Source organism: Struthio camelus, chromosome 3 (genome assembly GCF_040807025.1).
Source record: "Struthio camelus isolate bStrCam1 chromosome 3, bStrCam1.hap1, whole genome shotgun sequence".
Taxonomy (NCBI): Eukaryota; Metazoa; Chordata; class Aves; order Struthioniformes; family Struthionidae; genus Struthio; species Struthio camelus.
In genome coordinates, this window is record NC_090944.1 from 75,140,116 (window position 1) to 75,157,893 (window position 17,778).

Sequence of the window (17,778 nt, forward strand, 5' to 3'; positions counted from 1 at the left end):
TTTTTTTTTTTTAAAAAGGTTTTGATTTGTCATTCAAAGAGCTCAGTCTTGGAAAGTCATCTTAAGAATCAGTTCTCTTGGCATAGATTACATTTTTTTCCCAAATAATTTCTAGATCAACTTACTCAACTGCTTAAAAACAGTCAATAAATAGTACAAGACATCCATATACAGGACCGACAGCTGTAATGTATTAAGTATCTAGAATACAATAGTTGAGATTCAGCCAGAGCCTTGTTATAGCTTCTTCTGAAACACTGCTGATGTTCAAAAACTTAATATTAAAATAATAATGATGCAACAACTATAGAAACATTTGCTCACCCACTGTTCGCTGTACAGACGACTCTAAACTCCCTTAAGTTACAATTACAAATTAAAAACTTGAGTCAAACCAGCGGTAAAACAAACTATCTGGAATATTTCTAGAAGAATCAGAGGACTCGAGTTTACTTCCTGACTCGTAAAAGAAACGTTGAGCTCCTGAACCCTAAAGAGCAGTTGTTACGCTGAATCTTTTATTCTTCTTGTACAACGACTTGCTTTGTCTTGAGATCTGTTTAACTATTCTCAGAAAGCAAAACTTAGTAATTTCTTTCTCAGGTAGAAGCAGACTTGCTTACAAGTAGGTCAACTTTCTGTGACTTTTCCTAAACATTCAACACAACCCACAAACAAGGAATAAGGCATCAACGTTATAACCTCAATCCTTCCACTCGGATCCAAATTCAAGCAACACACCCCAGGAATTTATTGCCAAGTTGCTGACTAAAAACATAGCCCTGAAGTCCACGCAATTTAGTCCAGGTAATGTATTCTCTATGGAGCTGACAATCATCAACGTTTTCAGGAACTTGGAGACTGATGACACTTCCGGTACCCAATCTGTAGTCAACAAAAGCCTAAAAATCAGTGAGGCACACTGGTGACTAACACCTAAAGTAACCCTTAATATTGTTCGTATACAGAGTTACTATTTAACATTTGGCAGGTGGCAATTATTCTTTAAACTCCTAACTGACTTTCTTCCCCAGGAGAAAGCAACAAGAGGATTCGTCTATTTTCTTTTGCTACATACAGTAGCCTGATCTGTGTACAGTGAATTTAACCTTAAAGTGGAATAAAAATGAGATATGCTTAGATTTCTGGTAGGAGACAGAACATCTTGAAAAATCTTTTAGGTAAGTTGAATATACAAAATTGAGAGGTTACGTTATTTCTGAATTTTGTCAAGATACCAGAGTAACATCAACATTATTTTAAGCTTGCTTTTATTAGGATAACAAACTGTGGATAAGAAACCCCCATTTAATACTCCTTTTGTTCCATAATCTGCCTTCCACTTGTAGAAGCTCCTGATGTGATCTGGAGCTTCTGGTGGCTTTATCCAAAACTGCTGAGAATAAAGACAATGAGTTTCATAATTCTTCAAGTTCTTCCTCAATAGCTAGTCTAAGTCTAAAACTTTAAAAAGAAACATGTGAAAAAGCTCAGAGTTTCTCTCCACTTTGTCTCACTAGGTTGACAGACAATAACATCGATGCAAGTCCTTCCTATCTCTCCTATGGAGAAGCTGCACTCCACTTATGATGCGATGCAATGGTTTTCTCCTTCTCTGTCCCTCAGTCACTGAGGTTACCACCACTAAGCCTATATACATTTACCTCTGCCTTTATTTCTTCCGACAGCTTGTTTTAGTGCAGTTTAATTTGTACACCTCTTAGCACAGCACCTCCTTCAAAACAGTACTGTGACAGCAATGGGGAAGCCAACAGCAGCAGCAAATGGTTATACCTTCTGAGTACTTTGCAAGTATTGCAAGAATGGTTTTCTTGTCTCCTGTTCAAACCATCTCAACAAGAATACTCCTGCTTTACTGCTCTGGTTATTTACTCTGTGACGCAACTATTAGGGCATAGGATGGGAAAGTTGAAGAAAAGTTACTTCATGATTAACTGCAGACAGGTAGCTGTAGACATACTCAATCCATTGCCACTAGCTGATACTCAACTCTCAGAGCATCAAAACAACATATATTTGACATTTGATTTAGAGATTGTCACCTCTCAGTTTCTCCTTGTCAACTACAAAACCAGACTGAGAATACTGAGGTAGTAGAAAGGAAGCTGAAAGCATTAACCGCATTTTAAATGGACAGTAGGCTTGAGACTGATTATCAGATGTCAGATTTGAACTAACTGGAGAAGTCTAATGCACTGTTTAGTATGAAGACATAACCTGAATTCCTGTGACTGCTATATATCCTTCTCCTGTAGCTTACACATCTTACCAACACACTGAGTACTTGTGGAGAATGGCTCTCAGTTCCTGTGAGAGGGAAGTTGCCCTTTAAGCTGCAAAGAAATACAAGAAATGGTCTATCCAGATAACATCCGAGTAGTCTGTACTTTTCTGTACACTGTGCAAGTGTGGATTTTACTCATTGAAACTAAATTTTCAAATAACTTTTTAAATGAGCATCAGCTTTCCTCATGACTGATTTGTGATGAAGCATAACTAGAGGGAGCGCAATTCTGGAAATGAGACAAAATGTTGTAGAGCTCTTCCCTCCTTGAATAAGCACATCTAAGTAAAAACAATCCTTAATCTGTAAAAATGAAGGTCAACTATCAATAGTTACTGAAATAGTAACTAGGAGACAAAGCACCATTCAGTACCCTGCAAGCATAGTATTTTAGGACTGTAAAGATGCGAGTGAACTGCTAACCACAGTAGATATCTTCCATGAACCTTTTTAGTTCCTGATTTCATGAACTGCAGTAAAATTACTCTTAAGGAGGAAAATAAATCAGTGTGGTATGGGGCTGCAGATGCTCATACATATTTGGACATCAAAATAGAGCTGTCTTGTAATGGCAAAGAAAGCTGGTTGAGGTTCTGTGTCTGAACAGAAGACCTCATATTTCTCGACTAGCCTGAAACTAGTATTTGGATATCACCAACATAAAAATTCTGCTCTTTTTCCTCTGTCGAGATAAGCAAACTTAAAAGTAATTTTTACCCCCTATTCCGACACGCTACTCAACTATCATTTGAGATTGGGGATGAGGAAGGGGTTGTTCTTCCTAAGTTTGCAACAGGCAGCATCCTTCTAGTTGCTGAAGTTGGACCGTAAAGTGAGCTGAAAAGGGAAAAGCATGCAAATTTTTTCTCTCTCCTATATAACTACAGGAATAGCAGGTTCTCATCTGAGATATATAGTTGCCTTATAATATAAAAAGTTCAGTCTTCCCCTTTATTGTTCTCTGAAGACTGATCTAGAAGAAATGTTCAAGAAAGATCAGAGATGGAAACCAGAACTGAGATACAACACGATTTTTAAATAATAGCTTTATGTTAAGAATATATTCTTAATAAATCAAACATATGGAAGACTTGAGAGACTCAGGTTTTAATGAAATTAACTGACATTTAAGGATTAGACCTAAGTAAACTTCCATTTCACGCAGGTGATAAATGATTGTCACCAAACTTTTCATTCCTGATATTAAAGTAAAATACACATGCCCCTTCGGTACCTTCTTTACAAAAAGACTCAAACACAAGATGATAACAAACTTTGGCTTCATCTATTAGGTCAGTTATGTATAAGCAAACTGAACTCATGGCAATGCCTCAGATTCCAGCTTCTTATGAAGTATTAGAGATACTTCATGATCCTAATCGAAATACTGGACAAAAAGGTGAGGGAAAAAATCTAAAATCCGAGTTCTGCCCTGTCAAGAACAGGTTTGCTTCCTCAAGAAATTGAGGACTTCAGCTAGAAGTTGCAATTTAGACTTCTGGTACAAAATGAGGTGTAAGATTTTTTTTAAAAAGTCATTGAGCCATTATTTAAAGAAAAAAATCACACACACACACACAAATATATATATTAAAAATATATATATATTTTTAATGGGGTCACTTCAATACCAAAAGCATCATTTAGTTTTACTCACAGTGGAAGCATGACAACACACTGGAGTCTCCTTACTGTGTACAAGTCAGAAGCTTTGTAAATATATATTTTTAAACAAAACCGATTTATGATTTGATTGCTGCTTTTCTTGTTAAAGACAATATACTATGTGTTATTAGACCAATCAGAAATATTTTCACATTTGAGCTTCCATGCTTTCAGCTGACCACCTCACCATTACTCTCAAACCTAATTTTCACCTACTGTTATACAATCAGAGAGACCTGGGTTCTTGTTTTTCTTGGATCACAAGTGAAATGGAACAGTCCTGCCCTAAATTCTAAGAAAATAATGTCACATACTTGCAAATTATCTGATTTCTCAAGACTGATTGACAGCATACCTTGCCTCAGAATCAAGATAAGCTTGCACTCCTAATTTTAATAAAAAGTAACCCACAGCCTACCTGATTCTACCTAAAAATCAGAACTACTCCATTTTTCTACAGAATATGCTCCTTAAAAAAACACCCTCAAGAGAAAGGGAAAAAAGCATGAGGAGCTGTCTAAAATTCAGCTAGAATTCAAAGGAATAATTCATGGGGAAAAAGCATCACCTACAGTAAATCAGGATGACAGTCTTTGTTAAGCTAGTATGATGAGAAAATCCATTCTTACAACATTAGCACTGACAGAACAGGCAATTCTATAATAGCATGTCCAAATTATTTTAAACACGCTAAGAATGTATTTCAGTGTGGAATACAAAATTGACTAAGTTGAGCTAATTCAGAAAGCTTTTCAGACTTCTGAAAAATATATCTGCTAAACATCATAGGGAAAGCATTGCAATATTAACAGGGCATTACAACTTTATTTTTAGAAAAAAACATTGTGGAGCGGTTCAATCATTAGGAGTAGTTTCCACGCTTTCTTTTAAACCTTGACTTCATTAGTTAGAAGAACTTCACAAATCAGAATGCAGCTACTAGACAAACTTGTATTTCAGCCTGCAAGAAATGCAATTCCCAATAAATATGCAAAAAAGTTCCAGAGACTAAAAGCTGAAAAATCATTAACAGTATGTTTAAACGCCTGTACTAAAGTGCTACAACTATGTATATATACAATGAACAGACTAATAATATTTTTAACACTAAATTGACTAGCACTCACTAGCAAATAATATTCAAGAAACAGACATAAACCCTTCCATACAACCTATTTCATGTCTAATTGACCACCCAAACCAGTTCTATTTCCTTAAGAATTGATAATTCAACCAATTCTAACAACAGAACACGTGGTCCTCCATCGATGGTTTTAACTACAAAATCAAATATACTGAAAGATAATGAACTGATTTGGAAATATCAAGACTGAAATAAACAAATCACAATTCAATTTGAAACTACAAAATGCAACATATTATTTAGCAGTATCATCAAAAAATGGAAGCTGAATTAAATTGCTCAGCTGCTCCCAAATTTAATAAGGTTAGCAGATACCAGAAAAGAAAACAGCTTGTAGAAATACGAGATATTATGGTGGAAAGCTTTTTTCAATTTGAGCACAGAGATAAAACAACAGTGATGATCTTCATGCTAAATGAAGAGCAATTAATAGAGCATGAAAAGCCATATACTGAAAAACAAGTTATGATTCCACCTTGACATATTTGAGATACCATGGCTTCAGTTATGCTTATATAAACTTAAAGACAGACAGAAAGGAAAAAAAAAAAAAAGCTAAGAAAATTAGTCATTCTGACAATTCATCTAATCTACCAGAAACATAATTAAAGCAAACAATATATTATCCTTCTCTTTCCCTTGACCTCCCCATGTTCTTGGGAACGCTGGCAGACTCCTGCACAATTTCAACAGCATGTCAATTTTATATTGTAACTTTCCACTGGGAAACTTTCATACTCTCCCTCCCTCCAAACTCCTAGCATTTCCCATACCACACTAAGAAATGGATCCGCCATACACAGGACCACAGATTCCACATTGCTGACATGAAAGTGGACATTTGAATCTGCAACAAAGTTTCCAGGTTTGAAAAAGATGGAGATAAATTGCCCTAAACTATTTTTTTATTGTATTTATTTATTTAAAGAGTTCCACAACTTTGGGTTACAGCTGAAGCATAACAGAAGACATTTATACCTGGTTGTGCTTCACTAAATGGAGCCCAAAAAGGCCCAGGTCCAGCAAGAGGTCGTTCATTATTTCCTCCGCTGGGATGGCGGTTGTGCTTCCTCCATGTATGTGGAGAGGTTGGTGGGGATTGCTGTGGTGAAACAACTGGAGATGTGGACTCCTAATAAAACAAAGGAACCTTTTAAGTTTTGTGCTGTATAACTAAATACATAAAAGCCTATCTGAAACTGTTATTTCTAGGAACAACCATTCATTATGGTTAATTTTTTTTTCTTTTTGAGAGGGAAAAGTTTAGTAATTATCAAAGTGAGGGAACAGGAGGAGTCAGGTACAATATGATTGACACTGAATGCATTCACTTCAAAAAACTTCATCTAATATGTTCTTGAGCTTAGCATTCTTAAGACAACAGTGATGTTGAGTTAAATGGCTTTGCTATAAAGGAAACTAGAAAGATTACAAGACTCACTTTCACTTGTGATAAAAGCTACATTTGAACCCAGGTCTCAAAGAAAAAGTTTACTTACTGTACAATCTCTTTATCATACTTAACTTTCATCAAGTGATATACAATCACAGTTATTTTCATTAAAAAAAACAAATCAGAATTAAATGTCTTTAAAGTCAGTAGGCAGGCAACAGAACTTTTCTTCAAACTGACATTGAGAGGTGATTTTTTTCAAAGAATGACTCCTAGAATATATTTTGCTGCTGTACAACTTACAAAGTAGTTCTGTAATAATTTTAAGGTTCACGGTCTTTTTGTTTTATCTCACATTCTTCTATATTCTCCCTGAACAAGCAGGGAAAGAGAGAATCTTATGTACAATTTCTACCTGAAATCAGTACTTAGACATTTAGATTACCAGTTTATTCAATTTCAGAGGAAAACATGATGAAAAACTCCCCGTTTGCCAGATGTCTCAGTTTAAACACCACTATATCAGTGAAAACAAGTGCATCAAGAAGGCAAAGCTTGAGCCCCAATTTTCCCAAAAAGTAATAACAAAATTAAAAAAAAGAATCTCAAAATTATTTCAGTACTAGACAAAAAAAAAATTCTGCTTGTTTGGTTCTCTATTGACTGAAAAGGCACACGAAAAATGTATAATCTTTACTTTCCTCTTTATTTCACCCACAAGGCACAGAAATTAACTCTGTAAATACATTTTCAAAAATTTAACACACTTGAATGTGTGTCCTGAAACTTGAATGAACTTCAAAGAGAGCTATCCAAGTAAGTTTCTCTGACTTGAAAGAGCATAAACATCTAGGAGGTAGCTCCCTGTCAACTCTTAACATGCTATCAAGCACCAACAGCCAAGCTGACCGTAGGTTTCCATTTAGCTAGATTTCCAATACTGAACTTGTTAACTTTGCCAAATATTCAAAGGTCATGATGTCTTTTACCAATATTATATCTGTAAAGTCTGAAATTCAGTAAGAAAGTGTCATAAACCACCATTCTTCCAAGAAAGGTACATACTAAAACCATATTCATCCTACTACAAAAGCTTTAGGGCCATGATGACTGATTAGTTTCTAATGTGTTGATGTGAAAGGTGTCTCACTATTTTTTCCTCTGATTTTCATATTTCTTTGGGTACAGGGACAGCCTGGTTGATTCTGCAACTGAGATATTTTCCAAAGTCTCTGACCACTAAGTCAGAGTTCAGTATCAATTATCTTTTAAATAAGTTCCAAGACCACAGCATTTTGAACTTTGTATTCAAAGCACCTAAATGATGCCTGTGCATATTTGCAAAGTGTTAAAAAGTGGCCTGCAGCAGTACTAATTAACTCAAACATTTGATTCAAGGATCAGATGATTGTATAGTCAAAGTCACATTTTCTACAGTACTTCTAGTTCAGGATTTTTTTGTTGCAGTTGCCCACTCATCTCAGATTTGCTTCAGGAAGACGCTTCTCAGCATCTTATTTGACAAGAAAATTATTTTAGATAATAGTACGTTCTTACCCTTACAGGCATATGGGGAAACAAAGGAAAGAAGTCAGCGTATCCAAAATATCACTTGTAGCCTGGGAGCTAGAACTGAGGTTGAGGAGTTAAGCCCACTTAGAGCATAGTGCAACAGGTACTAAGAGAGCCAAGATGATGCATAACTGAAATCTACATGAAAAGTTTCCTCTTTCTTTTTCATGTCTTCTTTTTTCAGACAAGATATGAAGGATGATTGAATTTTTAGGCAAAACACCAAGAACAAACCTAGGGACTGCTATGCTGGGACACAGCCATTGTTTGTTTACTCCAGTGCTCTTATTCTGATGAATCAGATGGTCTAGAGGGACACAAAGAAACCCTGAAGCAGATAAATGTATGACAATCTACCTAGAAAAGACTACTCACTATTTCTAGTAACTGGATATAAACATTCAAACCATGACACATGGCCTTCACGAAGCAGCTTTGCTGTAGGCAAGCTGACAAATGTCACTATTCAGTAAGCCTCTGACATTTTGCCCTCTGTTCACCTAGAGGCATAAAAAGTTAATAGGATCCTCAACCTCAATTTTTCTAAACATTTACTTTAAAGAAAGTGTTTAGAGAGAGAGAAAGTCAGAAAATGAGAAGCACAGGCAGCATTATAAATATTTAACTGGTTTTCAACGTTCCAGTCAGTGTTAGATCAGAATTCTGAACACTTTTACAGACATCCCACAATTAATCTTCTACTTACATACCCCATAATTATAATAGCAAAAACACCCATGCAACTAATTCTGGTATCAGAAAGTTTCTGGAAGAGGCATAGGTCACATCTTCAGCTTTACCTTCATTATGAGACAAATATTCCAAAAATAGTTTAAACAAATTTAAGATGATATTATTGTGGCACCATCTTCCCCTATGCAATCTCACTCTTTCTCTCATATCAGCATGCATTGATTTGAGCTTATGAGAAGCTCAGAAGAGCTTTCGCAAAACTAAAATGGAAAGAGTGAGAAAAAAATTAAATGGCTTTGCCAAAATACTAACAGGTCAATGCAAGTGCAAAGAAAGGAAGATCAGACCAGAAAAGGCTGAGAAGGAGGCAAGACTGTAGCAACTTTGACTCAGACTCAAATGCAGTCATCGAAAAATATAATGAGTAGGAATTCTATACAAAATGTTTGGTTAATTCATCCTTTTAAAAAAGGGTAACATCAGCTAGGTACCTGCCTTTGCAGTGGATAAGAAGTTCACACTTTAACATACTAATCCCTTAAAAAAAAATAGTTTGCTGTAGAACAATTTCTGCTTTAATTTTGCATTTGCTGTCAATCTTAGCAAAGAGGCAGTAGATTCATTAGCACCTCCTCTCTCTAAACTGAGATTGTATTTAGCAGTTGAGAAAGTAGGAATGTTCATTTTCTTCTAATTTATTAATAAAAAGAATTGTTTTGAAAGCCTAAAGTATCTGGGATCAGATTTTCTGACAGTATTAAGGTACCTAACCTAAGTGCTCTTGAAATTCCTAATAGTTAACAACTACTACAGATTTAAAGGCAGTTTTGCCAGCTCAGGTCAATGATTAACTCATCAATTTTGAATTCCACGGATTTCAACAGAAGTTACCTACCTAATTTCTTTGGGAGCTTCGACAATTTTAGTAACTATCTGCATTTGTTTGATAATTGACCATAGACCTGGCACAAAATTAACTACAGTTAATATGTTATTTATTAAATCAGCAACTAATAACAACTTAATTTGATAAACTATTTTAGTACTTTCAGTGCAATTCTACTGACACATTTAAAACATTAGATTCTAATTTCCATCCAAATAAAGCTTAATAAAAAACAAATGAAAAACCAGAAAGTTATAATTACTATCAAGACATTGTGTTCTGCAATAACATAAGGGGGGAAAAATAAGATCTAAATAAAAGCATACTAATATAGTTACTTGATTAGCTATCACATCTTCCTAAATCATATCAATGTTAAATGCACATCAACATATTTTCATGTTAAGCCACACTGCTGAGAACATATCCCTCAAAAACTAATAATAAAAAAAAAGATATAGCTATAGTATATAAAAATCAAGCAACAGATTTTGATTAAAAATACTTTTAAAGAAATCAATCTAACCTAAGTTATAAAAAAAATTGTAAAATTTCTGTTAGGGTGGAATTACTAAACCAAGACACTATGAAGGACTCAGAACTTTGACTTTACTAGATTGACAAGCAGTTACTAAAAATATCATGTTAATTATAAAAAGGTGGTATTACAGATGGCTCTAAAAGGAAACCCTTAGTGAAGGTAAGTCAAACAAACTGGAGAAAGGTAATGCAATAGTGTGCTGAAGCAACTCTGGGGTGACCTCATTCTCAGAAGGGAATTGCAAGCATACATGAGTCAAATGAGTTTATAAACCTTTTCCTGGATCTCACACGTCAGGCCAGAAGAAAACCTCCTAAGGAGAATTCCAGAGACAATGAAGCCAGACATGGTATCCGAAGAGTAGCTCTAAGGGTGTTGTGATCCAGGTCCTGATACCACACAGCCTGCATAAGAGTCAGGGAACAGATCCATCATGAAGAAAGATTATGCTAGAGATGACAATCGTACTGCAGAACCCATGTTTTTTGTAATTAACTATCATTCATACTGAAGAGCAAAACGGTCCAACAATTGTTGGGCTTCTCTACATGCAGCAGTATGTATTTTTAGACAGGAGGTGGATGTTTCACCTAATTGCAAGCCTGCTGGTGTGATCTCAACAGTATGAAAGGTTTTAGATTAAACTTTGAAGAAAAGAATAATTAAAAATACAGAAATAAATGGAAAAGGGATAAGCCACAGCACAGTTAAGTTTACTTAAGCTGGCTGATACTATTTTCATAGTTTTTTAGACAAAGGAACTGCACTACATTTAACCTGAATTTCAGTGAACTTCAGTGTGGTGCCCCACAAGATAAATCCAACAATGTGGAGATTAATACAAGAATCTAAGGAGCAAAAGAAACTGGCTGCAGAGGAACAAAGCTGGACTGTATGAAAAGGGGGAGTATGGGACTGAAGGGAAGTTTCTCATAATGCTCCTGAAAGACTGGCTGGGGGGAATGACCTTATTTCATACTTTAGGTAGCTCTGGCACACTAAATAGGAGCGTGCAGATTAATTTTAAACAACATATGTAAGGAGGTATCATTAATACAGAAGGACTGCTTTACCTCAAGGACATAAATAATGGTAACAAGATCAAATCTCAAAACACAAAAATCAAAGTTTCTTGCATAGCGGAAATTAATACCAAAATGCATAATGAGAACCAACTGGCTGAAAACAGAAAACAGAGTGGATGCACAGGCCAACTGTTGGACTACCACAATACATCAAATATGACAGAAATGCTTTTCAAAGCTGCTGAGGCACATGAGATGAGATATATCAAGTAGGAGGAGGGACATATTACCTTTCAAAAAAAACCAATACTACTAGTGAGAGCTCAGTTGGAATCAGAGGTATAACTCTAGTTCAGTTATTTGCAACAAGAACAAATTCAAATTAGATGAAGGACAGAAAAGGGTTACAAGGATTACCAAGAACTAGTTCATGAGAGGAAACAGAGCATGAACTGTTTAGTCAAGGAAAATTGAGGCTAAGAGGGAATACAATTGTTTTCTAGTAAACACTAGGGTGATTTGCAGCAAATACTAAAAGACCACATTATTAAAAGAATAGATATTACCTAACCTGAGTAAATTTAGGTGAGAATTAAAATATTATAAGGCTCTAGAATAGCTTTCCCAACATAGCCAGCGATGACAGAAGTTCACAATTTCAAGAGAGAACCTGATTTTTAACTTATTATCTAATACAATTGCCTACGATAATAGAGGGTTAGACTCAAAGACACAAGAGGTTTTTCCAGTTTTGCGTTCCTAAACAACTTCTTTGATACCAGACAAATTTTACCTGGAATTACCTCTTCATTCTACAAAACAGAACCTAACTAAAACAGATGTTAAAAGGATCCATTTTTGACTGCTAGGGGGTGCCAGATTTGCGTTGTCTCATCCTAAGGCTGCACAGACATATCAATAAATCTATATAATTTGGATTGCAAGTACTATGGCTAATGCACATATTGGAAAATACATACCTTCAGCCCTACTTTTCATTTTCACCTGGATACAGCAACACGTCAGCCTATGAACATTTGCCATACGTGCAGGAATTGGCTGTTACAGCAGCAAATTCTATTCAAACTAGCTACTTCCCCATTCCTTGGGAAACATAGCAGGCTAGTAAAAGCATCCCAAAGAGGTATCTGGCTCAACATCTGAATCAAGTACTCTTTCCATTGTCTTTAAATGTGATCACTGGTTTTAACAACAAATCACAAAACATCCAAACGCAACATCTAGTAGACTGATGCTAACAACATTTAGTCACACCTAAACCACAATTTCAAAAGACAGAAAGTACTTCCTAAACTTAATAGTGCTGCGTCTTCTAAGAAACCGCTTTCAGAACATGCATCTTTTTTTTTTCTTAAACACAAAATTCCTTAAAAAAAACAACCAAACAAAAAAAACCTGTATCTACAGTGTTAGCTTCTAATCATACTAGAAGGATTTCTTTAAAAGCACAAGAACACAAAAGAATCTAGACTCTCAAAATTGGTCTAAACTACAAATTTTTAGCAGTATGGCTGCTGTCATCAAGGTATGAAGGTATACAGCCCATGGCAAACATACTTACACCAACCAAACTGATGATATAGATATCACAGTTCTCATTTGCTTCGCGTATATTATTTAAGAAGACGACATTATGTCAGTAGAAAAACTATTTTCCCCTACTATGTGTTTTATCTCCACTGTGCAGCCAACCTAGCCTCTAGCAAGTAAAGGTGCCTTTCATCATTTGGCTTAACTTCTAAAATTGGTTCTGCAGCCTCCATGACAGTTGGGCATGACTTCACTCATCTACTATTCACACTAACTAGATTAAAAAATACATGAACATCTGGCCAGTGCTATATTTACATAATACAAACCGACTATAAATGACAAACGTCATCACAAAAACAGCAAGGTAGAAAAAAGATGTTCCTCAATTTGGCTTCTGCTTGCTTTAAAAGACAACCTAATTTATAGCTACTCTTTGGAGGTACAACCTGATTGCTAGTTCCTGATGCTCCACTGCCTCTGAGTGAAGCTCACTGAGGGGGCCAGACTTACCAATGCAGTATCTAACAGCTAAGTGGCTAGCTCTAAGAACAAAATCTACAAGCGTAACTTAGACACCTAAAATTCCTCAGAAAAATACAGGAAAATCATGTGCTGTAAATTGCTCTTCTTGGACTTCAGCCCTTTCCAACTTTGTCACTGAAAAAGATGGCATGCAACTGGGATTCACAGTCTGAAAATCTTTCTAGGTCTTCGAAACCTGAGCAACATTCTCTAGGTAGACAACTAAATCACTGATTTCTCCAAAAACATGGCGAAAACCTCTATCCATCTTTCAGAAAAATAACCTAATTGTAGTACTCACCTGGTAAATGAGAAACCTGTGTTCAAGCCCCTTCTCAGCCCAAGTGGATTCAAAATCTCAGCTCATTTCCAATATGGTATCCTAACCAATAAATATTAGACTGGGGCAAGGCTGCTCTTCACTGTTTGGAAGAAATCTACTGCACAGTCAGAAATGTAAGAATCAGCCACAGAAAATACAGTTTTACGACAGGGTGCAAAACCAGACAATACTTCCCTGATGTTCTAGGTCCCAGACCACGAATACAGCTGAAAACTACTGGACTCAGTGTTGTGTCGTCTGTTACATCTGTTCCAAGACTGATTTCTGGGCCAGAGTTGTACACAAACGACTCGTACAGAGAATTTCCTTATTTTGATAAAGCCACACAGAATTCTGTGAAAGAGGAATGCCAGGCTGCTTGCATCAGCCAAGATGGCAGAATGAAATTTGGATGTGTATATGCCTGTGTGAATCTGTGGCTTCTTTTGCCAGAACTTGCAAATCTATCCAAAGCTAGATAATGACAAATTATCTTCAGATCTCCTGTCAGTCCTCCTCCTTTCATTACAGTCCCCATTTCCCATTTTGGAAGGGAGGAAGAGGCAGAAGTGCTTACTTGCCAAACACTTATTACGCATGGCATCTGCTAGTTTGCTTTTTCTTCAATACTGGATCACTCTGGGCTATTCTTGGAGAGATAAACAAATGTTTTTCACAGTCTGGGCTATTCTTGGAGAGATAAACAAATGTTTTTCAGCAAGTTCCTTCATTCCCAAAGTCATTAAGGAACGTTTGTAAGTTTCTTGATTCCTTATAAAACAGCTCAGGAAAGGACACACCATGAGGAAGAAAATAGGACAGTCAGCTGCATAAAGCCACATACTCCCAGCAAAATAATATTTGCACTTAGCATTCTCGTTTTGATAGGAGCATCAGCATAGAGATTTCCTAATAGGAAGAAAGTGTAAAGCTCTTAGGTGAATAAGCAACAAAGCTTTTAAACAAAGAGTTACAAGGAGGTATATTCAGAGATCTAAGACTTTTCAGTTTTCATTCATTCAGCTATCCCTTAAGCCGAAAATGAAAAAAACAGTAAGCAAAAGGAATTAGTTTTCAGTTATCCTATTATTAGAGCACAATGAAAAGCTATGTGAAAACTACTGTCTCTCTGTTCATTTCTGGTTCTCGTCTTCCCTAATTAAATTGCTGAACAATCAAATGTAAATAGAAGGAAGAGAAGAGTCACTGTGAGATATTTTTTCCTAAATAAAGATTTAAACATAGGGTAGCATTTTGAAACACTAGACGCTCAAGTCTTCCATGGCATTCAGTAACCCTGTCTGGAAGTCCAGGAAGTTGCTATGAACTATCTAATAAACCAGCTATTAATATCATAATGATTAAAACTTGATACTTACTATCATATCTTACACATTAACAAATTTATTTTGCTTTGTCTCAATTCTTTGTCAATTAGTACCAATACTTCAAACACAGATTTTAATATTATATAAAAACACCTCTCACACACAAGTGTTTCAGAAGCATAAGCAGTCTTCCTGTACATATCAACACCTGTGTGGGATGGTTCTTTTGGGGGGCGGGGGGGGGAAGAGGAGGAGAAGAAACTGTACCAAAAGCAACAGAGTTTAGAAACACTACCAGACTGATACTCATGCAACAAAGTAGCAGTTAAGAGTCCCATTTAGTCTTTTTAACTAATTTACCTGTTGGTCTGTTGAAGTACGTTGCTGAACTGCATCATGGCTCACAGAGCCTTTTTTGACTTGTACCCTGCCAGGTGGAGGAGGAATTACACCTGAATATGAAGCTGGGTTATCAGCATCTGAAGAATACAAGGCTGTGTGTCTTGATTCTTGTTCATTCTTTGACACAACAAATCTGGGAAGAGGGAGGTCCTTTACTGTTAAAAAATAGAGCAGGCCATATAAGTATGATGCTTAAAAATAAAAACGCATTTAACTTCATGGTTAAAATTTAACATGTGCCTCAATTAAACACAGACTGCTGCTACAGTCAAGCCAGTATCTACCAGTTGGGGAAAAAGAAAACAAAAAAACCCAAATTCCTTTTCTGCATCATATTTTATGATTCTGCTACCCAAGTTCTGGTTTTGGTATATAAGAGATGACTTCACCTAGCTCCATAAAAACAAGAGTTTTGCTCCACAACTCTGATTGCCACTGCATTTAAACACAATCTGAATTCAGCTCTTCTTAGTTTTACCAACATTTTAATTACTGAAGTGTGATTTTTCAAAAATTATCTCCCATTTCTAGCACATATCTAAAATTAGAGTGTTACTGTCTTCATACAGAACGGTTCATCAGTAAAAAGAAATATTAAAATATTGCAGTATAATCAACATCAACTTTTTTCTAATGAACTTGTATCATGTTTATTTTCACGGCAGATATTTAACCCTGTTGCAAATACTGCAAGTACTGCTTAAACACATCTGCATGCACCTTTCTACATGAGAAGCTAAATTAGTCATACAGTATCAACTGTCACTTTGTAACAAACATGTATAAACTTAAAGTTTCTACAAAAAGCTAAGAGGTCCTTAGCTTTATGCATCTTGATTCACTGTTGTCTGATATAAAAAAAGAGATTATATAAATCTCTAATGTCTTACTGCAAGATATCCACTGCTTTTCTGAATCCTGACCACAACTCTCTCACAGGTCCACTGGTAGCGAAAACAAAATGCAAGTTTGCTGTACAGCTTGCTTGTAAATTGTTTTTCCAATACAAAAAAATTTAAAAGCATGGCTGAAATTTAATTTCTCATGTTGATTCCTGTATATCTATTAATTTTGGTATTAAAAATTGGTCAGTGGTACTATCAATACTACTAAAATATTAGACTAAACTGAATACAGTTTATTACATAAAAATTGAACATTAAACTGATTTGCATTTGAAGAATCTCATTTGAATCCATAATACTCAACAACTATAGAGACTTTATGTATCCTGTATTGAAGAACAACACTTCAGTAAGAAAAAACTTGATGTAAGCCTCCCTCACTAACTTAATTCAATGTGCCAAATTGTTTTCATCACATGGAAGAAGCATGCAATACAGTCTACTTGCTAAGTTTGTAGTTACATATCAGGTGGGAATCCCAATGCCTTCCTCATTCCTAGATCATTTCCACATCCATATTGTTCCCCATGTTGTACTAGGATAGTCATTCATGTGACTAAACAGTGATCTAGAACCAGTCACAAAAAGAAAGGAAAAAGTTCATTACATACAACTGAAAATTCTTATGCTTGCAAAACAGAGGATAATGCAAGCACTAGAACAGACAATTAGCACAGGGGAAAATCTGTATAGCCCATGCAACTGATTGTTCCAACATGAGGCTTTGGTATGAGACATTTAGCACTTTATCTTCCAAAGCAGCAAATATTCAGGGCTCACAAGAAACACAAAATACTCTATTCACTGTCTCGTTAAAAAAAAAAAAAAAAAAAAAAAAAAAGGCTGGATAAATACGGATTTACTTTTACTGGACTGTATAAATTTTTTACATAGACACTGAACTATGCCATTTTAACCTCTCCCCATCTCTGTCTTCTCCCCCTAAAAGCAGAGAAATTCATTTTTAACACTGCGATATTTGTTACCATTCAGAAATTCTTCAACTATAATTGTGATAGCTCTATGAATGGATTAACATCTTAAATTGAAACTAATTAGAAAACTCTGTAACTTTCATGTCCATCTCGTTAGCATTTTCTTCCACACACACAAAAAAACAATCCAACAGCAACAAAAAAAATCCCCACTGTATTCCATACTTGCTCGTTAATGTCTAAGTTCTTAGCTTCCTGAAAAGAAAATTTTCTAGGACAGCAAAGGAACAACAGATTTAGAGGTTTGCAGTATCATAACTAAAGTCAGTATTTTTAGTATACTGCCTTTGAGTAATCAAAAAAGCATTTAGTTAACTAAGAAGCAATTGGTAAGAGTTGTGTTGGACGGACTGAGTACCCAAAATTTGACTGTAGCCTCTATTCAGCTATTCATGTAAAGAAAGTTTCCCATCTACTGAAGAAAAACATAGGGAACCAAAAAGCAAAAGACACAAGGAGAAACTAGGAGAGAAAAATCTAAGGATAAAAGAGTGAATAACATAAGGCAACCACAGTTCCTCTTACA

The 17,778-nt window shown here is 35.7% G+C and overlaps 1 protein-coding gene across 14 annotated transcripts in view; it reads right to left on the reverse strand.

Moving 5' to 3' along the window:
* REPS1 (RALBP1 associated Eps domain containing 1) overlaps positions 1-17,778 on the reverse strand; it is a 72,762-nt gene that overhangs the window by 32,185 nt on the left and 22,799 nt on the right. For all 14 annotated transcript variants that reach the window (XM_068938504.1, XM_068938491.1, XM_068938497.1 and 11 more), the window contains exons 3-4: positions 15,311-15,507; positions 6,093-6,246 (exon numbers count right to left, since the gene is read on the reverse strand). In XM_068938504.1, coding sequence (XP_068794605.1) covers positions 6,093-6,246; positions 15,311-15,507 — 351 coding nt within the window. The remainder of the gene's footprint in view (positions 1-6,092; positions 6,247-15,310; positions 15,508-17,778) is intronic.